The sequence below is a fragment of the Lagopus muta genome, chromosome 15 (assembly GCF_023343835.1).
Source record: "Lagopus muta isolate bLagMut1 chromosome 15, bLagMut1 primary, whole genome shotgun sequence".
Lineage (NCBI taxonomy): Eukaryota > Metazoa > Chordata > Aves > Galliformes > Phasianidae > Lagopus > Lagopus muta.
This window is the reverse complement of record NC_064447.1, coordinates 12,951,476-12,978,906: the sequence shown is the minus strand read 5'-3', so window position 1 is coordinate 12,978,906 and position 27,431 is coordinate 12,951,476. Positions and strand designations below refer to the sequence as shown.

General features: G+C 43.5%; 2 protein-coding genes across 12 annotated transcripts in view; one reads left to right on the top strand and one right to left on the bottom strand.

The window, feature by feature from the left end:
- The window catches only part of GPR146 (G protein-coupled receptor 146), a 36,301-nt gene extending 12,103 nt beyond the window's left edge, over window positions 1-24,198 (top strand). For 2 of the 8 annotated variants that reach the window (XM_048961478.1, XM_048961479.1), the window contains 4 exons: window positions 1,314-1,355; window positions 10,092-10,199; window positions 11,735-11,807; window positions 19,005-24,198. In XM_048961478.1, coding sequence (XP_048817435.1) covers window positions 10,146-10,199; window positions 11,735-11,807; window positions 19,005-20,050 — 1,173 coding nt within the window. In that variant the 5' untranslated portion in view covers window positions 1,314-1,355; window positions 10,092-10,145 and the 3' untranslated portion in view covers window positions 20,051-24,198. The other 6 variants (XM_048961480.1, XM_048961482.1, XM_048961484.1 and 3 more) reach the window with 5 other exon arrangements.
- C15H7orf50 (chromosome 15 C7orf50 homolog) overlaps window positions 1-27,431 on the bottom strand; it is a 99,124-nt gene that overhangs the window by 38,933 nt on the left and 32,760 nt on the right. The window lies entirely within an intron of this gene.

Below are 27,431 nucleotides of genomic sequence, written 5' to 3'. Positions count from 1 at the left end.
GTCTTTTAAGCAGGGAGGATGAATGAGAGCAGTGCAGCTCGAGGCTCGGACAGCACTCTGTGGATGCCAGAGCCATGCTGTGTGAACACGTGTGTCCATCAGACAACTGTCAGGAGTGGTGAATTCTAAATCTGAGCCAGTGATAGGGGGAAAAAAAAAGGTGGGGTGTGAAACCACACCTGGAAAATGCTGCAGGCATTAGAAGTAAGTACAGTGTGAGCAGTGCTGTGCTGGACGGCCTGCAGCCCAGGAGCTGGTGCAGCATGCTACCTTATAACGTTTCTTTGGAAATGCTCTGCTTCCCTCAACATTCAGTCACTGTTAAGTACTTGAACTAATTAATCTTTCTTTATAGGGGAAAACACACATTTGACACCATGGGTTCATTCATTTATCTAAGCTAAAATGCTTAAACCTTTTTAATTGTTGAGTCACCATCCCTGGATGTGTTTAGAAACCATCTGGATGTGGTGCTCAGGACATGACTTAGAGGACGGTTGTTAAAACCAGGATAGTATGGTTAGGTTGTGGTTGGACTTGATCTTCAAGGTCTTTTCCAACATGAGCAACTCTGTGATTCTATGAATGTATTTATTTATTTTTATTTTACTGTAAGAAACAGGTAAATCAGTGCTTTACTTCATGCCTCTCCTTCAGATAAGTTACATCAGCACACTGAAATGCTGCCCACGCTCTAAGCAGCCACACATCCCTCCCTCGTGTGGCTGCAGCTCACTCACCTTAACTCTCTCCATCACTTTTCCCACTGCACAAAGCAGCAGACACATCCTGGCTAACCCAAGTGATGGAGCACAACACAGCGTGCCAAAACCACTGCCCTGTGCAGTAACAACGGAGCTGACATCTGTCACAGCATCTCCTTACATGTCAGATACTTCATACTGGAAATGCTGCGCTTCAGCTCTCACCCAGCATGGTGAGCTGTCAGGGAGAAGGAAGCTGTGTGTTTCTATCTTCACATCAATACACAGCTTTTGCTCAGGAACCTCAATTCACCTCAGAAATGTAAATACTGCCATTGACACCACAGTGATTCACTCACTTTATCATCAGTTCAGCTGTGTCAGTTGGCAGTATTGCGCAGCAATTCAATGCCAAGCATGCAAACAATTATGTTCTCAACTTTCTGATACAACTCTCAGTATTGTAAATACTAAAAAAGTGCTAAAAAGCGTGATATGGTGGAAGGGAAGATAAATAAAACCTATTTCTCTTTATCAGAATGGATGAAATTTGCTTCTCAACCACTTAGGAGCAATTGTTTCACCTTTTTGTTTTGTTTTCCTTTCCAGTGGTTCCATCTTCAAGTGACGTCCTTCTGGGCTGCACCTCATGTGAGTACAGGCTTTATTGTATGTTTTCTATCAATGTACAACAGTGAAAATATTGACCAGCATTGCGATTTCTATTTTCTATTTACTTCTGTGAAGTTGTACTGGCAAATTCACTCAGTCCCCCTGGAGGGGTTAGTGAAGGCAGCTGCTGTTCACTCCCAGCTGCACCTCCTCCTCAGAGCTCAAACAGGTCGCCCATGTAGGCTCATACAGAGATTCCTCCAATGTCCTACAGCTATAGCTTTGGGAAATTTAGACTTGGGGGATGCAGCCCATGATCCTCAGGCACTCAAGGACTCGAGAGAAGTCCCGAAATCCAGAGAAACTGCAGAAATAGACTGGAGGAACATCAGCACCTGGAGGAGTGAATTGGCATCACCTCTGCGAGCTGCTTGTCCTCCCTGCCAAGAAGGAATGGAGGCAGTCATGCTCTCCTCCCCACCTCCACCAGCAGGCCACCACAGCAGCTAACACTGGAAGCCCACAGCCCACATGAAAGGCTTTTACGCGCTGACAAAGGCTGCCCAGAGCGCGCTGCTCTCGCTGCTTAATGAGCCAAGGACCAGAGCCAGGAATCATTTAATGCTAACACCGGCCCTGCCAGCACCGAGTGCAGCTCTGCAGCTCAGCAAACCACTCTGACTTCTTCATTTTCTCCTCTGCACAACGAACACAACATTTCTGCACCCAACAACCATCTCCTCACTGTTTAAATCCCAATTTGATGCTCAAGCTGTGAACGCACCGCCTCCCTTCCTTTCACTTTGATAAAGTATAGTCAGTATCAACAGGCAACACTTTCTAAAAACTTATTTCCAGCTATTGTGAAACAGGAGCTGAATGTTTATGGAGTAGTTACTTTTTATGTCAGTTTACCATAGGGCCTCTTTAGCCACAAGCTTACAGCCGGAGGCCCCGAGGCATTTTTGGGAATGGAAACTTTTGGAGCTCAGCTCTTTACAAATTTCCAGCCCACAGCATGTTTTTCATTAGTCTACATGGTGTTATAATAAATGATGCACTTCCTCTTTCATTTTATGATTTTTTTAAACATGCAACAATTTTTTTCTGTCTGTTTTCTATTACTTTAAAATACTCAACCACAATCACCATCCAGTCTGCTCCGTGTATAACGACAGGAGGGATATATTGAGTAAGATATCAGCTAGAACAAGACAAGCTTCTCATTCAAATTCGTCACTGAAGGCCAATCATAAATGCATTCAGTGCATTTTTAGGGGCCATTGTTACAAAAAACAGTAGTAAGTCTGGCATTCCAGAAGCTGAAGTTGGCCCAGAAGAGGCTCCTTACCTGCAGGACACAGCTGAAGCAGTGTGAGCTCGCTAGCCAGATGCTAAAGCCATGAAAAACTCCCCATGCCTTTGCATAGCAGAATTACACAAAGGGCTTTTTTTGCATAAGGAGATATAAAGCTGACGCTCAGCTCCCTTCCCTGAGTGCAGCTCTGAGAGGTGTTAGCTCTCATTTTCCTGGGGCAAAGCACCAGGATTCCTCAACTGCTGCGGTGGGTCCTTTACATTAGAGTAGAATTAGACCCCAGGAAGGACACACATAATTGTCTCCTTCAAAAGTTTATAAACAAGAGATAACGGCATCCCAAACAAAAACGTTGTAAAGTTATCACTCTAAACAAAACAGAGTACAAAGGGAAAGAGAAAGTGTCTAAAAAAAAAAGAGAGAAAAGAAAGGAGCCAAGCACACAGCGTTTGAGAATGTAACTGCATCCTAACAGCACGACTACCCACATTTAAAGCAAGCCAAAGCTCTTTGCACTGCCTTGTTCCTCTCAGCCCAAACGAGTTTGGTGAGCTCTGCAGGCAGTCAAGGAAAATCAAAACCAAATGTCTGAAACATCTCAGAGCTGATGTCTGAGAACGCTGCGTTATCAAGAAATGCTCATCTCCCTTTGGGCTCCCCTGCACTCACTGCTGGTAGTAACTGAGCTCAGCACATCTGTAGCAGACAAAGCATAGGGACAAGAACGTCCATACATTTGTTCAGTAATACTGTAATTCAGTATTACTGTAATTCAGTAATACTGGGGGACGTCTGTAGGTGAAAGCCTGAGAACTGAGAAAAAGGAGGAAGCAATGCTAAAGAGTCCCCAGCAAACAAAGGCCGTGGGGTGATGGGCTACAGGTTGGAGTGGCTGATCTCAGTCACCTTTTCCAACCTCAGTGATCCCAAGATCAGCCTTTAATGCTGAGGAGATGGAACCTTCCAACCTCTTTTTAACACAGAAAAGAAAGTGAAGGCCATCTGTTGCCACTGCCAGCAAGGAAGGAGGGCTGAATTAAGCAGATCCAGCTAATGACAGCACCCAGGAAGGAGAAAGGATTATCATTACACAGCATTCAGTTGTCTGATCCACTTCACCAGATTTAAAACAAAACAAAACAAAACAAAAATCAGAAGAAATACAAGTTTCATAATCACACCTCAAAATAACAACTAATTAGACACCGCAATTGCTTAATGGCAGAAAAGTACTTACTAATGGGAGCAGCAGCTCTCGACTACGTGCCCAAATCTATATTTGAATATTTTTCAGATGATATATGGTTGATACATTTATTTTTAGAGAGCCTTTTAATGCTCACCCTCTATAAATAATTCTCAATAAGAACACACTCCCAGGGCTGGCAGCACCAGGAAAACCAGGCTATGCCAACAAGAAGGCATTCCAGTCCAACTTCATCACGTCTAGCACACCAAGTTTCATTTACAAATCTTTGATTTCCAGATGAATGGCAGTTCAAAGTACATTTTAAAGACAGCTACTTTCTGCCTATGTATGTAGAGATTGCTAGAGATTAAGTCACTTTAATTACAGACTTCAGCAGGTGTAACTTTGTGATACTCTTTGAATTTGGTTTAAACTGATGAATGTTCTGTGATTAGCCAGCAGTGAGCTTTAAAAACATCAGAGATCTCCCAAATGCAGCAAAGGAAATCTACTGATGGTCTGAAGTTTGGTGCTGCTCTGTCATTTACTTAACATACACATAACTGAGTTGGAAGCAGCACTCTGAAATGCGCAGCAATACAGAAAAGCCCTGGAAGCAGCTGTGGGAGGGAAGCCCAGACCACGGCAGACCAACACATTGCAGTGGGCTTCTGTCCTGGTTTTCATATATGTATTAAAAGACCCAAAGTTAACTTGCAGTGTTAAGGCCTACAGGATTTAAATTAGAAGCATTTGGGATTGAAATGGTTTAAACATGAAAATGGAATTATTTCTAACTCATTCTTCTCTCGGTGTCATGTTTTAGGGTGATAGCAATACGAATCCCCTGTTTCTCCATTACTCGAAGGTTCTTTCTTGGGAAAAAAAAAAAAAAAAAAAAAAGTAATCCAAAGATTAATTCTAAGCTATCAGATAAAAATACCATAGTATTTACCTTAACATTTTTTGAATATATACTGAATTCAAGTGAAGCGATTTCAAAAGTTACCCTGGATGCTTTTCTCATTTGAAGACATTAAATATTGGCTCTCACAGATTTCCATTATACATTGTCTGACAATATTTGCTGCTGCTGATTACAGGAGCTGACTGAATTCTTACAGTGCTAATGACAAAGTCTTGTACAAGTTGGGCACAGATGACATTTCAGAGTTTCATACTTAGTGCAGATATAATTGCACATAAGTGTAAAAATTGGTAGTGCTAAATGCATAAATTCCCTTTTGATCCTTTTTGAATAATTAAATCAACAGCTACCTTCAAACCTGTCTCCTAATCCTGCTTTAAATGATCATTTACTGCTGACACCTGAAGACAAGGGAAGGGCACAGACACACTTATATAATCCAGAGCACAGGGAACTTGCGAATCCCAGACTGAAGTCCCAAAGCCACAACAAAGCCATGGACAGAGCAGGGGGAGAAACCAGCATGGAAGCAGACAGCAATCCAGCAGCTTAGGGTCAATGCATGGCATGTGGTGCAACAGCTCAAAGGCAAGGCTTATAGTGGATGATTTGCAGGAGGCACAATTCTGGGAGCTGCAACTTATCCGAAAGAAACAACTGCACGGTTCTGAAAAAAATCACATTTTCATGTTTTTCTCTTCATCAACTGCACCGATGCTGCAGGAGAGAGAAAAATGACAAACAGAAAGGGACAGAAAGAAGCCGTGTTCTGTTGCTTCAGCAGAAAGGCGCAAATCTGGAGTGACTGCAAAGGTTTGAGTGGCCAACAGGTGCTGTGTGACTGCGTGCTCCAGCTGGCTGCACAGCTCCTCAACCAGAGATTGCAGCAGGGCTCGCCCTTGGCCAGAAAGGGAAAAGCACCACAGGTAGGGAAGGTCCTTTCAGTACCCACATCAGGCACAGCTTAATAAGAGAACCTCACAGGGCTGCTCCACCTCCAGGTTTACTCGCTGGCGGCTGGTTGTGTAACTAACAACAGAAAGGAGCCATTTCCAGCTCATTTTGCCTTGTGAGCCCCAGGCTGCCAGGAGGAAGCATGGAGCTCAGGAGCAGCTTTCCTGCCTGCCTTGCTGGGTGTTCCCCTTTGAAGAGGCACCCAAGCAGCAGCTCACTCACCTGTTCTGTAGGGTCGTCTTTAAAGCAATGCTTTCCACCCTTTGAGGTTAACTACAGAGACATGCAATTAATTAAGCAAGTTAGTGGCGTATAACTCCAGCCTTTTATTTCTACTGGGTGTCAGAGCAGGACACAAGTCCTGTCTGTAGCAGGGTTTTGGAGGCTCCACAGAAAATGCTGTACTTTACAGATCGATCTGATAGGGTTTGTGCAACACCAGCCCAACCTGTGTCAGAGGAAACCAAATAGCTATCAATTAAAGGAACCCAACAGCCTGTGCTGCTACTGTGAGGTATGGAGCTGGTGCATTAAACATTTGTTCTCACATCCTTTTTTTTTTTTTTTAAATGACTTTTTATGCTCAAATGAAGAGCAAGTGAATTTTAAGTGGACTGCCTCCAAATTGGACAGGCTAACAAATCTTCATTTGTTAACAAACAAATGGACCCCCATTGGCCATGGGGGCTGCAATGCTGCATAAGAAATGCATCGAAAGCTGCTCCTAGCAGTAGTATCCAAACACCACGTTACTGCTTCCCAAATATTTTCCTGGGCTACAATGTTTGCAAACCGAGCCCTTTCTTCTTGCAAAGCTGCCAGGAACATTCTCAACAGTTTCAGTTCTTAATAACAACAACAACAAAAAAATTAACAAAAAACATCCCCACATTATTAAAAAAAAAATTATGGAGAAAAGATGGCAAGGAATCTATCCTAATATAATGGCTCTCCCATTTCCACATAGCGTGTGTGCTGTTTGTTTTCATTCTTGAAGACCAGGATTTTATAGCTGTAATTACCTCATTTTCTCATGGTACAAACAGTCCAATTTTTATTCATTCTGATAGCATTCTTCCCCTGGTTTTTCTTCCCCTTAAAGCTTGCTATTAACATCAAATACAATAGATTCATACAATCAAAATACCTGTTGGGGGAGAGATTCATTAATAAATTGTATTTTCAAATCAGCTTAGAGCACAAGTGTCAATATGAAAATGAATAACTAGAGGGAATGATGCTTTAACTGACTCCTGAAGTGTGAAGCATATTATGGTGGTTCTATTTTTAAATTAATATCATTTAAAAGATAGTTTCTCAAGCATAGCCTTATCTTAAAAGATTTCTGTGCAGTAATTTTCCCCATAATCTGGAGGGCGTTGAGAGGTAATGTTCAATTGAGCAGACCCTGGAAGCAAGGAGGTGCTTCATGGTCAGCTGGCTGTGAAATCCTGTAGCTGCCTGCAGCCCTGCATGCAACCCTGCTGCTTTAGGTCTAAGATTATTTTAAGTGTTTAAGGACAAGGAGCTGCACCCCACTATTTATCAAGGACAGCCCTGCTTAAACAGCACCTGTGTTATTTCCCCGTGCTGGGAAGCAAGCCGTAGCACCTGCAGGTGCAAGACCTGTGGTCTCTGCAGAGCAAGCAGAGGAGGAAAGCTGTTCCCCTCCACAACCACCTGAGGTCTGCAGAAGGAAGAACTTCTGAGAGCCCGGTGGCAGGGAAAGGTCAGGAGCAGGGTATTATATTCTGCATGTTTGGATTAGCACACAATGGTTAACTAAACTGACTTAATATCTAATGACATTTTCAAACAATAGCTCATACAATTATCCAAAGTATGCAGAAATAAAACACGCAGACAAACACCACTGTGGTCCCTCAGACATCCACACAGCAGTGCGTGTCAGCGCTCTGGCCGTGCAGATCAGAGGTCAGGTATAAATGAGCCTGAGTGAAGAATCCCCTGAACAGAAAAGGCAGAAGCACTCCTTCCTGCTTTGCCCGTTATTTTCAGACCCACTTGTATGCAATGATCAGTTTCTGTCCCATGCTTTTCACCATGTTTTTGGAAACAGAATCACTGTGTTTAAAAAAACTAAAAAGCATGTTACTGAAATGAATCACAAGCTCAGAACGCTCCCAGAAAGCCGCTGGGAATTAGCTGGGTTAGCAGGTCTGAGGGATTGTCACTAAAACCACATCAGCATCCTGAGTCACGTCAGCTGGGGAAGGCGCTGTGATGGGGCAGATGCTGTCGCTGCTCTCCAACTGCTCTGCACTGCTCCCTTACCAATGGAGCCGGCGTTAGGAATATTAAACTCAGGCACCTGTCTCAGCAGCTTGGGCTGCTTGTGAGGCACCCTCAAAAGTACAGCTTTGTGGTCCCTTTTGAAACCAAGCTGCTGATGCTACAAGCAGGGCTGCCAGCTTCACCACAGCCCTGGGAGAAGCTGCTTGAAATGCCCAAAGCAGGCACTTCTGGTGAAGGATTAGTGAGCAACCACTGTGCTGCAGCTCAGGTAAAACTGTGCTCTCCTTTAAGGGGCAACAAGCTGTGCTCATACAAAAGACATCTCTAAAGCAACTCATCTGATATTTGCTGGGAAGTCTTGCTTGCTTCAGCTGATTTGCAAATACAATTTATTTATTTTAGGTAATTACCAAAGCATTTTTGGGCACGTTAAGCCAAATATGAACTTGCTGAATTCTCATACTAAGGTAAAACACAGATAACACAAGTCCTGAGTAGATTCCCTTCACGTTACTTCTTAGTTCAACACTTACACTGAAAAACAGGAAAAAGCATCCATCGGTGACTGCAAGCATCTGTGCAATGGAACAAGGAGATACCTGCCCACATTGCAACCTCTCTATCAAACACCAGTGAGGGCTGTTGGCAATCCTCCGAAGGCACCGTGATGTCAGCTTGGACTCAAAGCACGCTGAGGTTCTGACAACCCTTCCAGTTAAAACTATTCTTTATAGACAACTTCCACATGGGTAGCAAAGGCCCAGACACACACCCACTAAATTCACTGATGCCACAGTGATGCTTGAACAAAACCACTTCAGCTCACAAAAGCAATACCCTACCAACCACAGTCCTCAATAACTACTTCTACGTTACCCTTGTGAATTGCTTAATCCCTCCTGAGCAGTGGCTCTACCTAATGCTGAATTACTGTTCCAAGCACTCCTAAAAGATCAACCTTGGTGAACAAAACTGAACTTGTGTGTCTTTGTCTCACTTAGCTGCCACAAATAGAAAATCAGAGCAGAACTGCCCGTCAGTTTGTAGCAGCTGTCAGAGGTGACAGCACCTCAAACACACCGTGCCTCCGCTTTGCAGCACCGCAGAGCAGGGTGCAGACATACATGTGTATTATGTGCACATTCATCATTCATTTTAGGCGTCAGCTCCTTTTGGGTTAACAAGGAAAAGCATCCACTACGCTTCTCTGCTGTGGGCAGGGAGAAAATTATAAATTAATTCTTCATTACAGTTTTACAAAGCAAATTATTTAGCGGCAATTTGTATTCAAGCTAAGCACACAGAATCATGATATTACACTCTTTTTATTCAAATGAAAGGAATTTACATTCACCTACAATCTCGCTAAAGTAAGAATAATGAAGCATTTTCCTTTTTTCTTTTCTTTCTTTTTTTAATGAAAGCGTTCTTTCTGAATGCTTAAAATAATTCTGAGGTTTATATTTTAGTATTTTTTCAAATACAGGTTGGCTCTGCTTCAGGTCTAACGCAGCTTTCTGTTTAAACTCCCAAGCCAGCTGGATGCTGCAGGCTTCTGCTGCACAGCAGTGCTTTGCAGAGCTGGGCAGGGTTTGGCTCCTGACAAATACAGCTGGGAGAGCTGTAAGGGAAGTTCAGCTCACTGTGCCCAGGGTTTGCTCTGCTGTTGGCACGCACGGCCTTGCAGAATAGCTACTTCCCTGGTAAAAAGTCCTTTCTGGTACAAAAGCAGCTCCTCCAATGGATGCAGACACTATTTGTCGCTGGTTATGCAACTTTAGCAAGGGCTGGGCTATTCCTGAATCACAGTCACATCCTTCCAGTTTGTACTTCAGAAACAACAACAAAACCCTTGCGTGGTGACACAGTGGCACACAGAACAGACCTTCTGGCAGCACTGGGCCCTGTGCCCAGCACCCCTGCACCCCTCTGCCACCACTGCACCGCGATATCGCTGCGGTTTTGCAACCACCCTCTCCGCCAATAGCAGCGTGCAGCTGAAGCTTAAAGGATTATGTGTATGTATGTGCAGGGGAAGTCACATGTAAATACAGACTCAGTGCCATGAACAGGGCTGGTGCAGCCGTCGGCAGGCTGCTGCTAAGCCTCCCTATTGTTTACTCTTGCTAGAGAAATGAGAGGTCGGAGTTTCTGCTGAGCTTACCTTGGAAGGGTTCTGACTTGATGGACAAAATGTTTCTGCCAGCCTTCAAGGAACAGCAGGGCAGTGCCTACCAGGTGAGATTCTTAATAGTTCGCCTTCTGGAATGCTTTTGCTTTCTTTCTGAGTCTGGGAACAATTCGTGTTAATGCGTACGAGCTTTGGGTTGGCACAAATGAACAGCTCCACCGTTACAAAGCAGTGGTCAGTTTTTAGAGAGCAGCTCTTCAGGAAAAACATTGATGTATAAATGTGCCATCCTGCTACTTAGACCTGCTCGTCCAGAAGAAAGTCACAGAGGGCTTCTTTAAGCACAGCAGTTTTCACTCTCTTACTCATTATGCTGGGCTTCTCACTTACTGCTGCTTCTTTATATAAGTATGTGCTTCTAAGTTTTTCTTATAGTTGTTCTGAATATATGAGATCTTAATTATTTACTTTATGTTAAATCCTGAATGGTACAGCAGAGATATAGCAGAGAAATCGATCAGATATTAATCTGATTAGTCTTTAATAAAGAAACAAAGTTGCCAGTGAAAGTGAGGTACTTGTGGATCTTCTATTCATGGCACAATAAAAAAGCACGCAGCAAACCATACTGTGAAAAACTACTGCAAAGCAGCTAAAAGACACTGCTAATTAACTAATTAATTACAATTAAGCTGCATTTTCATTTATATTATAAAAGAAGGTAAGCCAAAGGCAAACATCAAAGCAGCAGAAATTTCCTGCTTTCAGCAGAAGCTCTGAATAAGCAGAATGACTGCTGTCCTTTTCAGCCTCCATAAGCATTTTCAGCTATGCTAATCACCACAATATTTGCAAATCTGTTTTCTACTGCACTTAGCACAAGACCTACTTCGCTTTAGGGCTCTGCCTGCTGAACTTTACGTCCCTTTCATATAAATGCTAAAGCAGCATAAAAAGGCAGCACGCTATTTCTTACACCAGCATCGCGTTCTGAACGTGTTTGATTGGCCCAGTGATTTAAGCCAAAGCAGCTTCCTGTGGATTCCAACAGAATTTGAATCGATTCTGAAATTATGAACAAAAAGAAGTTAATCAAATGTCTGGACAAAGAGATTCATGTGAATGTCTGCCTTCATGATCTGTACATCAGAATGATTCACTTTAGCTGCTCCCTTCTGGGTCTGAACAGCACATAAGACTTTCTCAGAATCTCAGCATATTTTCCACAGCAGCCAAAACACAGAGCTCACGTACATCAGGATGGACTGGGCAGCCCCAGCAACCTCCTACAAACACTGCTGTAGTGCTGGTATGCACCCTGTATCTGTGGGCCATGTAACAACAACCATTTATCAATCATTACTAAGAAACTGGCTCTGTGACAAACTAATTACTCCTCAGGCTTCCACCCATTAGCACAGAAGGAAGCAGACACTCAAGGTGCATTTATAATCAAGGCTTTATACAGCTCTGCAGTAACAAAATCTGCTGCAGAGGTTGTGCTTTGGAAGGTTTCTTAAAATGTATACACCTAAATCTGCTCAAAGGACAAATCACTGTTAAGTGCTTCATGGTATGTGAATCACTACAATTAGTAAGCAGTAGCCCCTATTTGATGTCATTTATCGGGCTGTCTTCCCAGGGACGTGTGAAAACCTTAACCAGTGCTTCTCATCCTGTGGGCTGGACAGAACACGGGCTAGCAGGTGTCACAGGTAGTACCCTCACCATAAGTGTATCACTGATGTTTCTGCAATGAGAGAATCCATATGGAGAACCCTGGGTTACTGAGCCCCAAGACTCCTTTGCACACTTGGTGGGAAGCAACTCCCACCTGCACACCTGTGAAGGCAAACTGAGCACTGCCACGTCTCCAGTGCCCAGCAAACGTCCTACAGCAGTCAGCCATCAGGGTCAGCGCTGCCTTCATGGAGTCTGATGGATTGTTCCATACATGTAGTGCTGCAGGGAGCCCTGTAAGTGATTAACACTATCAATCAACTGAAAATGTTGATGAACAGCAGGCAAACCCCCCAGCGCTGGTGTAGTGGAGAAGGGAGCTGCAGCAGACAAGCAATAGGCGGACAAATCCGAACCTTCTGTGCCAATGAGATGCCTTGATTAATTTCAAGCTCCTTGTAAATGAAATTCCTACTCCAGATCTTCATAAGAACAGTCATCCTAACGTCAGCATTAATATTATACTAGCCCTCCTAAAACCTTCAGTTAAAATACTGTATTCAGCAATTACAAGTGGAGTACAACTAAATCAGTACATGTGCCAGTTCATCTCAAGGAGGCAGCTGGAAAATGGCATTTCCTTCACCGAGCAAAAGAAATCAAAAGCCACAGGAGTGTCAGGAACAAGAGGTCTCAGACTTTAGCTGACAATTATCAGGAAGGTATCTGTTTATCGTCAACGGATGTGACAAATCTTGAAGCCATTTCAGCCATAGTAGAGCTCTGCTAAGGGGCAGACTGTTCTCTTCAAACTCCAGACTCAAACCGGTCTCATACTTACTGTTATCTTGAAAAGAGCTATGTCAATATTTCTGCATTTACGAGAAACCTGAGTGTTTCACAAGAGATTCCTCCGCAGCCAACACGATGCCTTGTTGATCAGACACGGTGTTGGCTTTCACATGTGCCTCTAGTTGGAAATGGCATGATGTTAGAGCTTCCAGGAAAACTACCATCTGTGCTTCCTGCCATTCAGGCAGGAGAATGCCTGCAGAGAATGCTTCCATGCTGCCAGCTCTGAGCAGCATTTCCCATCACAAGCCCTGAGCATGGGAGAAGCCAGCAACAAAGGTTAAGATAAGGGCTCACTCACAGCCATCCCAGCAGGATCCCAGCCTCTCACACTGCCCTGCAGCAAGCTCAGCCCACAAAGAATAGGGATAGTTCACTCTAATTTGGATAGGCAAGGACTGGTCTTCTTTAACAGAATGATGCTGATTTAAATCATAACACTCGGCTCATAGGCACTGCTTGCTCCTGCAATCCTGAGTAATGCTGGAGATTCAGAGATTCAACCATGTGCAAACCTGTGATCTAAGTGAAGATATTTAGCATAAAGATGCTTTGTAATTTTCTCTTTCCTCAAGTTAATATTTATATATATATGTCTCCATGATCTGATCTTTACACACACACAAAAAAAGAACATCTGTGTTTCAAATGCTGGTAGCCACTATCTGAGCTGATCCATGTCATGCACTGTGCTGGGCAGGTTGGCCTTCCTGTACGAGCAGAAAGAGACCCCACCTCATGCCACAGGACATTCAGTGTGCATTAGGAGCTGCACTTTGCTCTGTGGCAAAGCCCTCCCCATCACACACAGATGGCACAGACAAGGGACGGTGAGATTTCCAGGCAGATGCTCTGTTGGAATTCAGAGATAAAGGAAAGTCAGGAAGAGGTGGAGCATGAGAGCAGTCAGACTCACTCATCTGATATTTGGGCACTAAGATAAGGGACAGCCAGCAAGTGACAGAGTTAACCCCTGCGGAGCCCTGGGCAGCAGCTGCTGAGCACACAGAGCACTGTTGGCAGTGCAGCTCTTGCTGGGGCTGGATTCTTAACTGCATAAAGGCAGATGTGCCTGGCAGACAGCAGCTGTCTCTGCACACGGGGCTCCTCCTGCACAATCTGCAGTGCCCTTAGTGCAGGGCTATCTCTCCCTCACAAGCTTTACTTTGCCATTAGCTAAAAATAAATTTTCCTTTTTCTTCCAAAGGAGCACCTGAACTCACCTGATGCATACTGATCTGTGAGGGCAATCTGCAGACAGCTTAGCTCTGATGTGCCCTTAAGTGAACTCAGGTTCCCAAGGAAAGAGATTAACAATCTAAACAAAGTGTGCTAATGGGACTTTGTTAATATTTTGCATTTGGAGGGCACTACATGTATTTATACAGTAGTAATAGAATAATGTAAAGAAAACATTGAAAGGGAAGTGAAAAACTGCATTTACGGTTGGTAGGTTGCTACCAGGCAGCAGAAGTGGGCTCTGAATTATGCTGGAGCTGCAATGCAATGATTTACCACAATGATGCTGTCTATGGAATAAAGGAACAAACAGATTACAGTGGTCGCAAACCATCTGCAGAACAGCAAAAGACTTCACATCACAAGAGCGGGGCCCATGGGAAGGAGCCGAATTGTGAAGTGTTCTCAGGCAGATGTTTGTTTAGAATTTGTGAAAAAGCAGTGAGATGGGCGAGCAATCTCAAAGGATGACCGACGCACAGTGAGAAGAGTGACTTCAGAAGCCTGAGCAACTGTGTGCTCACTCCACATGTGACGGAAATACACCCATCCTTTCTGAGAATTCCGTTCTCGTTGCTGGCTTGACATGCCTAAGAATGCATCGAAGGCAGCCCAGGAAGTCCCATAGGAACGAGAGAAGAAAGAAATGACGAGTATCATCTGAAGAACCTCGTGCTCCCTCTGCCAGGACCGGAACGGAAAGCGGTACTGCAAGAGGAAGAAAACCACCCCACCCCCACTGATCTGCTCCTGCTCTTTTGTTTGTATGCTTTAAGCATCCCAGGCAGGATGTCAGATTTAATGCTACTTTATGCATCAGTTATTACTGTAATCCACTCATGGCTTCCTTCACGTTGTACTGCATGGGATCAACTACATTATAAAATGAAACTGATATCAATTATAAGCATACCACCCGTCAAACTGGTCAATGATTGCACCACGAAGACGCAAATGATGGGGTTGGCAGAGGCCTGTTTTTCTCAGCCCAGCACCCAGTATCAAGCAGGATTTTCTTCTACACTAATGTTTAAAGCATTTTATCTGAGCCATATCATTATATTCCAAACAATAGCAGCTCAGCAGCCACACAAAAAAAGAATATTCGGTTTCTTACTTGCCTGCACTGCAGCATTTTTCCCCTCTCATCTAACCTGGACAATCTAGTTTTACTTTTCTGTACAGCCAGCCAACGACTCCTCTGTTAACCCTTACGACACGTATATCAACTGGTAAGCTGAAGAAAACATCACGTAATGCAGACTTGGAGGTAACAGCAACGTGAGACGGCTTTCTCTCACACTTCAGAGTTCAGAGCGTGCTCCCCCTGGGGCACAACTAATGGCAGGGGTGCTATTCTTCTGCAATACCTATCATCCACTATTTAAATGTTTAAGGAGTAACCCATAAATAATACTTAGCATGTCACTTTCTAAATGCACCTTACAGACCCTGATGAGTAGCCAGAATCTACTAAGCCATGGTTCATGCAACGCTTCTGGCAAAGACTTCCAGTTTTCTGCTTCTGCAAACCCCTGCAGTCCCACAATGCCTCCCCACGCAGCACGCTTTGCTTTCAGTCCCTGCAGAAATTAAGAGATCCTTTGGGAACTCTATAGGACCTGAGGAAGGTATGAATGCTCAGCATCTGCAGAGACTTCATTTGTTGGCAACAGCTTTATAGCTACATATGGCTCATAATGACATTACAGTTTGTGAAAAAGAATATCCAGAGGTTGGATTATCTGTTTAAGGGCACTGTCGCATACAGGTCAAGCAGACAAAAGCATTTCTTTACTAAACTAAACATCTGGACAGCAAGAGGGGGCTACAGCAGAACACAAAATTCAGCACACCATTAACGATCAACCTACAGCTCAGAAACTCTGCAAAAGAAACGATCCACTTTAAGGACAGACAGAACACACGCACACCACTGCTTGTGTGCAACGCTCAAACACAGTGAGCTCAGTCATCTTTCCAGCTTCTCAAAGAAAGGAAACACGATGGGATCTGTGACACCATCACAAAGTGGGGGCCCTGTCGTATCCTCGCAACACTGAAGCAATCTCTGAATTCCACATCAGTGCCCAGAAACCTGCCTCCCCAGCTTCCAGAGCTCGCCCTGTGAGCAGGACAAGCAGCGGGATGCTTCTTAGCACAGTGTGCTCAACCACTGCCTGTTCAGGACGTATGGCCTGTAAAAGCGAAACCTCAAAGCCGTATATTCTTATCACAGGTTAAAAATAAAACACTTGCTCTTGAGCAAGAGCGGTGGATCGCAGGGCAGGGAATGGGCTCCCAGATGTCCCCAGGGAACCTGAGCACAGATGACAACCCCCAACAGCTCTGATTGCTGCCGCAGCCCAAGCATTCTGGGCAGTAAGTCGGAAACCCAGTGGCTGAAGCCCAGCCTCTTGCTTCTTGAGCGGGGCTGTAAACAGCCAAAGGGAGGGGCCTCGCACAGCCAAGCCGAGCCCAGAGTGGTGAGTAAGTCACCGAAGGAAAAACAAGTGCAGCATGCAGCACTGGGGCTGGGAGGCAATGGGCTGCGGTGAGGCGCTCCGGCTGCTGCCCTCCCCGCATGCCCTCCACGCACGTCCCCTGCAATGCCCTCCATGCAAGTGCTGCCCAGGAGAGCCTGCAGGGCTGTGAGGTGAAGGTAAGGCTGGAGGGGTGCGAGCGGCGGGCGGGACACGCGCCTTGCTCTCGGTTTTCCATTTCAAGCGCTGAGGTTGATCGCAATACGATAAAAGTGTGAGCCCAGACAGCACGAGGGGGAAGCACTGGGGACGGCTGAGTCAGAGCACAGTAAACAAGAGCACTGCAGCATCAGCCTACCCAACACAGCCAACCTGGGACTGAGAAAAAACTGCCTTTCGCCAGAGAAGTGCTCAGTGGGGATCTGTGGAATCCTGCCCATGGAGACTGGTGAGGACTGGCCCAGGGGGCCCAGTGCCTTTGTGGGGAGAAAAGGTGAGCAGTCAGTGCGCCTCACCTGGCCGCCAGGAATGGGTAACAAAGTGTGGTTATTTGGCGTGGGTTTTATTTGCGCTCCTTTTTAGGTGGGTTTTGCCATTTCAGAAAGTTACTATTTAACAGATATCCTGCTTCTTCTCTCATTAAAACGGAGCTGACTAATTTACCTGCAGTTAGAGAACGTCAAGAAAATGGAGCAATTATTACACACAGTTGCGAAACCAGACATCCCACCAATCTATAAAACACAAAGCAAACACACACACAGAATGCAAAGGCTGCTGACTTCCTTCTGAGACAATACACAGGCAAGTGCTCACGGCTGATGTAACTCAGTCTGTAGTAATCAAAGTTATGTGCTTAAGGGTAAACCTACATAATGGAACTACATGATTGTACCCATGCCTGTGCTTAGTCAGCCTTGCACTCACTGTAATGCATATATTTGCAATATCTTCTTCCAGTCTGCTGCATTGCTTGAATCAAGCCAGAGCAGTTCAATGAGATGGAATTTTGGTTGCCTTTGACTGTGCAGGACAGCTTTTCTTCTTCTTTTTTCAAGTTTTAACACACCAGATGCTTCCTGAAGACTCACTGGGTTGTTTACAGTGTTCAAAATAGAATGAGGATTAAGGGACAGTATAAAGATACCACGGTTTGTACATCTATGCAACACTCATGCTAAAGAACTGGTCTGAGAACGCAAACAAAAAGGAGGTTTTTATCCACAGGTGAAATAAATCTTTGCATACAACAGACCTGCATCTTGTGCTCCTGTTAAAGACATCTCTTACCTGAGAAAATCTGGCATCAGACTGTGAAATAAAGGCTTATCTGCCTAGCTAAGTGGCTGTATTTTATCCTGCTATCTGGCTGTGCTTACTTAGAAGAAAGTGCACACAAAACAACTGCAGTGGGAAATAAAATTGAACTGGACATGATTCTGGAACATATTCTTCTGGACTTCAGCTGAAGTGTCAGAGGATTAACGCTACAGAGATGGAACTGCACATCTCCCAGTGGTTGCAAAACCCACAGTGTATCATTCAGCCATATGGTTCACTGAGTACAGTATGTTGTCTAGTGACATTCATTTTAATTGCACAATGCTTCATGTGGATTCAATTTAATCTTGTTCTCTCGCTGGAAAGAATGCATTTGTGTACTTTTCTGTACCTGCTGAAAGAACACAGTGCTGCATATCTGAGCATCTCAGACTACATCTGACACGTGAAATCGCCAGCCACGCTGTCCTAGGAAAGGAATGACAGCCATGATCTGAAGGCCTTGAATGTTGCCAGTTGTACCTTAGAGATTGCTTTAGAGATTTCTTATTTCTGCATTTCAGAAAGAGACGATGGCTTTGAGGAGTCTTCTGAATTCTGATGACAAAGGACAGCTGGACAATGACTACTGATATTAGCTTACTTTTTGAGGAATTTAAGCTATTTCAGGAGGAAATGATAGTTAATTCCTGTCGTTTTAGAAATACAGGCTGCCCTCCTATTAGGTTCCCTAGACTACAGAGGTCCATTGTTTTTCCAGTACTAAATGGTTGTAGGTTTGAAATCTGAATAGAAACTTGTAAGGAAAAGCCAGCAAAAAAAAAACCCAAACCTTCCACCTCACTTCCCAGTTTCCTCTTGCCTTACCAGTGACTGATCCAGCATCCATTCACCAGACTGCCTCAGCTGTGCCTTCTAACAATCACTTCCAGAGAAAACTTGTTTGTATTTACTACATAAAACCATGCAGATTTTTCTATTTTCCATCTTATTGCTGAGATCTGTAGCTCCTCTTATATGTAGCTCCTTCAGCAACTACATTTGCACAGTATTAAATAAAGGCGCTGTTTCGTAATTTTAAGAAGTACTGGTATTGCTGTGCATCACACTGGTATTTCTTTTTTTTCAGCTCATTGCCACTGATTTCCTCTTAAGGAACTGAAACTTGTACATTCATTTAGCAGTCACCTGAAATTTTTGAAAAACGGGTGACTTCCTATAGTGAGATGGAAAAGAATTTCCATCGCTGACCTTAAACCGGTCAGTTTGGTCATTGGTTACGCGAGCTGCGTGATCTTAAGTGTGTTTTCTTCACATAACATTGCGTTTCACTTACACTGCAATATCTGAATGCTATTCCTGTTTCTCTCTCTACAGAAAAGCTGGTAACCAGCAGAGAAGATACAAGAGCTAAAATCACTATGTGGAGCTGTGAAACCTTAAACAGTACTGACAACAGCGAGGACCAGCATCTCTGCCAGGACTTCCACTTCGTGCTGTCCATCTTTTCCCTACTCTACCTCATCATATGTTTCCCAATTGGCCTGTGCTACAACGGCCTGCTGGTCCTGGTCAACCTGTACAACAAAGCGACCATGACGATGCCCGATGTTTACTTTGTCAATATCGCCATTGCTGGTCTCATCATCAACACCCTGGCACCAATGTACCTCCTAGGTCTTGCCAACACAAAATGGGCCATCTGGAATTCTAACAACGAAGTTTATATCACGTTGCTTATTTTGTTCAACGTCTCATCTTTGGTTACCATGTACTCTACCACATTGCTCAGTCTGGACTACTACATCGAACGCGCCCTACCCAGAACTTACATGTCCAGCGTGTACAACACCAAGCACGTCTGTGGATTCATATGGGGAGGAGCCATGCTCACGAGTTTCTCATCTCTTCTGTTCTACGTCTGCAACCACGTATCCACTAAAATAATTGAATGTTCCAAGATGCAGAACAAAGAGGCAGCGGATGCCATCATGGTGTTTATCGGGTACGTCGTTCCGGCTGTCGCAGTACTGTATGCACTTATTCTGATCCTGAGGATACGCAAAGAGGCGACACCTCTGGATCAAGACACTGGACGATTAGATCCATCGGTGCACAGGCTTTTGATTGCCACAGTCTGTACACAGTTCACGTTATGGACACCCTATTACATTACCCTTTTGGTAAGCACATTTACTTACGCACGAGGAAGACCTGCAGATGAAAACTACAGTCGGATATTACATTTTACCAAGGTTTTATCCAAATTCTTGGCTTTCTCGAGCAGCTTCGTGATGCCTTTGCTTTATAGATACATCAACAAAAACTTTCCCAACAAATTACGACGGCTGCTCAAAAAGATACACTGTGGGAACCAGGGGTGTTCTCACGAACGCACAGCAGTACAGCAAGTCATGACGTAGGCACTGAGCACCTCTGGTGCTGTTACTGCAGTACTCAGACTGCGATGTGGCTGCGTTGGCACTCAAAGTCACCGACGTGACAGCCCCAACCAGGAGGAGCCTTTAATGAGTGAAAGAGTCTTAACTTTCCAAATGTGTTTGCTGAGATCTGTAAGACTCTGGCTATGTGCTGTAATACCTGTGACATCTAACACTCTCAGTGCACTGAACTGCTTACAAAGCGTAAGCTCTGTCTTCATCATTCTAATACTCCTGTCTGAACAAATCACTAAGCAGATGATGGAAATCCTGACTGAACACACAGCACCTTGTAGGGGAAAAGGCATTACCTTGTTTTCTGTGCAAAGAAGTAACAGCGCTATCCTTGATGAAGTAAATAGTATTTTTCAATGAAGATGATACGGGTGATCTTTGCTAAAGGGCGTATCACCCAATTAAACATGTCCGAATAGTAAATGTTAATTATAAATTAAATTATTTAATTTCCTCTCCATCATCAAATTCCCTACTCTACCATTTTCAGAAGCTATATTCTCACACTCTCTAACCTAAGCTATTAACACGTACGACGAATCAGATTTTTCCTAGACACAACAGTAACATGTTTTATTCTTCCGGTGCTTTGTTTGCATCCTAAGGCATTTCAGGAATTCAAAAAATATTTATTAACTAATTCTAGGGGAATTGAGAGATTTTTGTTCCACATGTTAAAATGAAGGACACAATGGTTTACAAACTTAAATCAAAACTGAACGAGTAAAGAATGTCTGGCTAAGTGTTATGGTCCACATATGTTCATCTGTAACGAGAGTAATTATCTTAAAAATAAATATGTTTATGATTAACATTTCTTATTTTCAAGGGATATGTTTCTCTACAAATAAACTGAAATCTCTTTAATCTCAGGGATCACTGGAAGTTCGGAACCCAGGAAAAAAAAAACCTTTCAATGCATGCAAGATTTTAGGATGGGAATAATACGAGGGATGCTCCAAAAGTAATGCCTCCTATTTTATTTTGTTGGTCCACGATGTCAGAGGTGGATGTTGGTGGGATGGCAGTAGAGGCTGAACCTCCCCAGCAATTTTCTGTGACGTGCTGTTGCCGTGTGACAGATGGCAGCAGAGGGGCACTCTGACAAAGTGGCATCGGACATTGGAAGTGTGTACAGAACAAAGGTGTTTCGAAATAAATAGCACTCACTGACATTTTTCAACGCTTGCTGAAGGTTTGTGGAGACCAAACAGTGGGTGTGAGCACTGACAGGGGTGGGCAACGCATTCCAGCAGTGACACTGACTCTGGTCGCTCACACGGGTGTGGATTTTAACAAGTGCAGTATGCAGGTGCTTGTTGTTTGCTGGCAAAAATGCACAGCTCACGGTGGTGACCGTGTTGAAAAATAGTTTGGTGGCTGAGAATTTGCTCTACCAAGCACTGTTGTTATGCTCTTTGTATCTGCAGTGCTTTCCATGGCAAAAAAATAGGAGGCATTACATCTGGAGCGACCTACATACATATGAATTCCACTCAACATCAGCTTCTTGCTGACCTGGGGAAAAATGCAGTGTCTCCCAATGTGATTCACAAATACACAGCGAAAGTACAGTTTCTGTATTTCACAGTGGGGATGGAAAAAACCAACACAGCTCAGAGTGTTTGAAGAACATGAGAAATACAAAAAGCTGCTGGAAACAAAACTACCCTGATCCAAACAACCACCTGCTGCTGTTGTTGCATTAGTGACAGCGGAGGGGACAGAAGTTATGCTAACATTCTCCCATTGGCTGATGGCTAGCAGGACTTCTTTGCCACTGGCCCTGCAACAAATCATTTCTTTGCTTTATCTGTCACAACACAAATCATTCAGCAAGACTTCAGCCAAAAAAAATCAGGGGTTTTCAGCCTCTGTTATAGAAAAACCATAGAGTAAAAACAGAATTAAATCTTTTCTATTGCATCATCTGATCTAATAGCTGGTCACAATTTATGAGCATAGGAAAATGGTTAAGTTTAAGTGAGAAGGAGATGAGGAACAGACTTTTCTCAGATCTTTTCCCCTCTTTTCACCATCATTTGAGTCATTCTTCTCACTGCCATCTTCGCTTACCTGGTTCGTATACAGTCATCATTTACATTATCAACATCCTGCTCACCCCTTCCCCTTTTGCTTTCAATACTGTTTTCTATCTCAGTGAACTTGTTTAACCATTGAAACCCTACACAGCAAGTCATCTATTTGTGTGGTGGTTTCTCCCCATGAAAGCTAGCCAGCATAATCGCATTACTTTGCTTCACAGTGTCAGCCTGTGGATTAAAACCAGGTCACAGAAGGAAGCCTTTCCTTACCACCACGTCCATTCACACACTAACCTATGCCTCTGCAGACACAATACTGGCTTCTTGGTTTTCATAACCATTTTTTGGTTTCATTTTTCTCTTAACTTGAGATATATTCTAAGAATTGCAAGTTACACTCATTTGAAGCAGTCAAGCTCACACCCACAGCCATTCATAGCAAATCTTTCCTTGGAACTGCTGAGTAAACGGAGACTCATCTTCCCTCCGGGGAACACTGGGCATCCTGCAGCACCACGTCACATCTCTCACGTCAAAACTGTTCAACAAATTGTGACCCACGGGGCAGGAAAACAAACAGCAGCAGAGAGGAGCTGGCAAACCTGGGTGTGAGCAGAGCCTCGTGGGGCTGGGACACGGCCAGGGCAGCGGGCTGAGCAGGCAGCACAAGGGCAGCTGTAACTGCTGTGCTGCTGCCCTGCGTCCATTTCCCCTCTTCCTAAGATGCACCACACTACTTCCCATGTCTAAGCACTTGTCACATTTATTTCTGTTCAGGTTAAATCACCAGGCCACGGCTCTTTCATCACCTCTTTCTGTTATTCCCCTCGTCTCCTTCAGTTCTCTACCCAAACATGCTATTCCATTTCATTCTGCTCCTGATCCTTTTGTGCTTGGCCTTGTACACGTGGTAATTCCCAAGACCACCTCCTCCATGACAACTCAACCTCCATCCAACGATTTGGCATTACAAATGGAACTGCACGGAAAATGGAAGCTGCAACTTAACAGGAGAAAGAAAAGTCTTCTATCATCTACCCTTCAAACCTCAACTTTGATTTTTTTCCTCAAGATCCTTTTTATTGCAGCAGAATTAAGTTTGTGCATATCCTCAATAATCTACTAAATGTGATGGCAATCATACAGGCAAGGAGTGCTGATAACTTCACGAACAAGACTGACAGAAACTCAAGGATTTTTAAGAGTGAATTTGATCATTTGCCTCAAAGAAACCGTGCCATGGAATGGGCTGGCTGCTGTTCCTCTAAATTCTGAACTTGATTCCAGTGCTCTCATGTGGTGTCCCTTAAAAAGCAATATCCCACAAAGCAAGAACTTCACAGTATTTATAGAAGCAGGACATGAGCAAGCGCATTAAAATACTCAAGGAAATGCACCATAATGTAACTATGGAGGAACCTTTATGGGCTAATTTCTAAAATACAAAGTTCTCAGGGACGAGGCCTTTCCATTTCGATACCCAAAGGTTTTGATGACTGTAAATAGGGGCATGCCTACTTTGCATCTAAATAAATATGAATAAAATACTGTATATATGCATGATAAAAATCAGCCTACTGATGAAAAAATAATTTTGAAGTAATTCATTAAATTATTTCTTAAAGCAAGTGTATCATTAAATGCAAACCTCTGGACAGTCAAGTGTACTGTATGTTCCGGTATGTACATACTGGCATTAGAAAGTAAGCACTTGTTAAGCGCCATTATTAACAGCGTTATTTTCTCACAAAATTCAACTTCATGCTCGAGATGAGCTGTGACTTAAAGGCCACTTCCTGAAGAGCCAATTAAGTCAAATCTGTGAACTAACAAAGATGTTCGTCTCTGCTTCTGCTGAAGGTATTAACACAGCCAGTTCAAGTCAGGTCTGTGTTGACAAACCCAGTAGGCGTCCTGGTTTCAAAAGTTTCCATTTAGAAATCAAATTGAGATGCTCTATGAAGATGCAATGTTCAGTTAAGGAAAGAAAGCGACCAACCACTGGAGAATTCCTGGTTCTACTTGAAATAAAGAAATGAGGTCCCTCCATATTATATCCAAGAACGACATGAAATGGACTTTTGGCAAAGCTTCACAAAGAAACCACCGACTCCTAAGACTCTAAATAGAAAAATTGTTAAAGCCCATCTGATTGGTAAGAGGTGTGGGCTCTTCTTTTTGACAAAAGGGCTACTTGCAGGCAAGGCTAATGCTGTGCTCCTTCACAGGACCAAAACATCACAACTTTGTGACTTGGATGTCAAACCAGGGGTGGTGAAATACCTAGATTTTCTAGGTCACAATTTTTACATCGTTAACATCTAATTATGCATCAGCATGAAGTCGGCTGGGAATGAAGGCAAAAAGTCATAGGTTTTTTCAGCATAGTGAATCCTACAACTAATAGGACAGAAAAATTGGTGCAAAAAATACAAAGTTGTTGGTTAATGTGTACACTGGCTGTGTGTTTGTCACTTCTTTGTGCAAGTGAACCCAACTGATCATCAGTGTAAACTCAGTGTACCATCCAGGCAAGTCAGTAGGTTTACATGAGGCTGAACTGTACCAATATGCAGCAGAATCAGCCCTTGTCTGTGAGCACAGGGAGACCTCAATGAGGACAACCATATTTTGGCACCGAGACAGAAAGCACTGAACTGTTCTATTACAGGAAAACAGGTTACAGCACCGAGGTTAGCAGGAAAATAGAACACCCATATCAGAAAGAGGGGAAGTAACACTGAAAAAAATAATAACCAAGATTCGGTTCTCTTTTTCTGTGCACGTACACAGTTAAGAACTTACTTGTTGCTAAATACAAATGAAAGCAGGCCGCTGGCCAGGCTGGAGACCTACACATGAGCTGCCCTGCAATGGCACAGGGCTGGGAACAGAAAACAAAAGCAGAACCTGGCCAAGTGCCACTCTCAGTTCTTCTCTTAACGGAGCACTTCAAGAAGCACTGATTTGGGCCTCAGCTTCTGCAGCTGCAAAGTGCTCAACACACTGAGGAATCTGAAACATATGCTCTAAGATTAATTCTTGCAGCTTTTTGATAAGTAAAACCTTGTGTATTTCTTAACCATATCATGCAATACTTTTTCCAAGTGAAAGCAACTGAATGCACAAAACCAGCTGTGCAGACTCAAGTGTGAAATGTTTCCCATCATATTTCCCTTAACTTTCCATTACCTATCAAAACACTTTGGCATATTTTGAATACATTCTCATCCCGCAGGAGAGCAGTGCATTTATTATCTATTTTGTCACTCCACTTCCTTCCTACCAAGTCTTTGCCTTACCTGGGAAGTGTAGGCCATTTCCTTCGACTCCTCCCTTCTAAAGAACAGCACATTGACAGAATGCTCACATTTCCTTGCAATCCCCAGCAGAAAGCTCACGTGTTGTTACAAACCATGACAGGAAAAGGCTTAAACGATACCAGATTCCTATCAGAGCATTAACAATTCAATACACAAACGTTTACAAAAAGACAAACCTTCCTTTCAGAAGTTCCCCAGAACAAATGAGTTTTTAAACCAGATGAAATGGATTCACTTTCTGGTTATAAAACACCTGAAGATACTTTGTGTGTGTGAGATACTGTGTTTTCAGTGTGAAAACAGAAATAAGCAGCAGCACAGAAACTCTCAGCTCAGAGGGCTGGAGAAAAGATTGTTAGGAAAGGGAACAGGTTCCCAATTAGAGCCATCCTAAGGTACCTGTGAGCATACTTAGAGCAAACAGCAGGAATAATGCTGCCATTATACAGGAAAGCTCTCAACTCCAATCAAGTTAACATCTAAAACTGCAGAATTGATCCCCTAATTTAAAGGGGTTTTTAAAATCATAAATCCCCCCTAGGAGGTTCTTTGATTTATCACTTCTATGCAAGTCTATGTGTTACCAATAATACAACAAAACTATAACCCTAATTTTAGCATGTACATCTGCAAATTTAAGCTAAAATTTATCTTGAAGCTGGTAGAATTCCCACACTTGTTTTCATCTCACCTCCCAGATAAATGGTATTTTTGATGTTAATTCTGGGATCAAAACTGTTGTACAAACACCACCTGGTGGTCACTAACAGAACAATCCTGCGTGTCACAAAGATGGTTTGATCCACAGAACGAGTCAAACCATGCATGTTCACAATGGAAACAAGATCAGACCAGCTGCTGGTTATAAATGAATGTACCAGCAGGTCCTGTCTGCAAGCACATGGAAGGAGACACAAAATTAGCCATCGCTTCTACAGCACTGCTGAGACAGCGAGGTACATAAAATTCTGTTGCAAGAAACAATCCTCAACAATGTTCAATGTGTTTTTTAACCTCACGGGATATTTAACCAGACTATGAAATCTGATTATTGAAAAGACATAAATATTTATTAAATTTAAAAAAAAAGAGCATGTGTTTCTTGTGTTTGTTCTGAAACAGCTGGTACCAAGCACTGCATAGAGAAGATGCTCAGAGATCAAAAGCAGTGCCATTCCCAGCCAGCTCCAGAGCATCGTAATTCTTCCTAATTAAGTTACGCTTTCACTAATTCAAAATGAAATAGATTTCATTCATTATTAATAGAGAAGTTTCTGAAACCTTTCAGCTCAGCCTATGTAAATTAAATAGCCATTCTAACACCTGCAGTGCTACACGGAGCCCCCTTCCTTTATAGAAGCTGCTGTTAGACAAAGATGTTTTCCACCCCTCATTAAGGCATTATTTGGAAATACAGCCATTTTCAGCCCCCACTGAGGAGTTACCTGCACATCTACCCACACAGAGGAATTTATTTTGAGACTGATGGAAACATCACTGCAGAGTAACAATAAGAAAATACTGTTTATAGAACAGCAAACAATGCCCAAATAAGCCAATATAAAATCACTAATGGGGAATCATGGGTGAGCAATCCTGAGATGTGACGGCCGTGGTAACGCAGCACAGAGCACGGCTGTTCTACAATAAGAGGCTCAGTGTTGATTTAGGAGCAGCCTCAGAGGCGCAGGCAATTATTAATCCCAGTGCCTATGTACCCACATCACCAGCTCCTGCTTTTTTAACCCTACCCAAGCAGACAGCTTAAATTCCACAAATCCACATGGCTCCACGTACCTTACAATCAGTCTGTCTATCTAATGAGGAGATGAACCAGCTGTGCAGTGGGCTGACCAAAGGAGCTCAAAGCATCCACATATCCAAATGCCACCCTGAAACCCATCTGCTGCAGTTACATGGCAGAAGCAGACACATCTCAGTTCCACTTACAGATCAAGATATCAGGAAGCCAACAAGCAA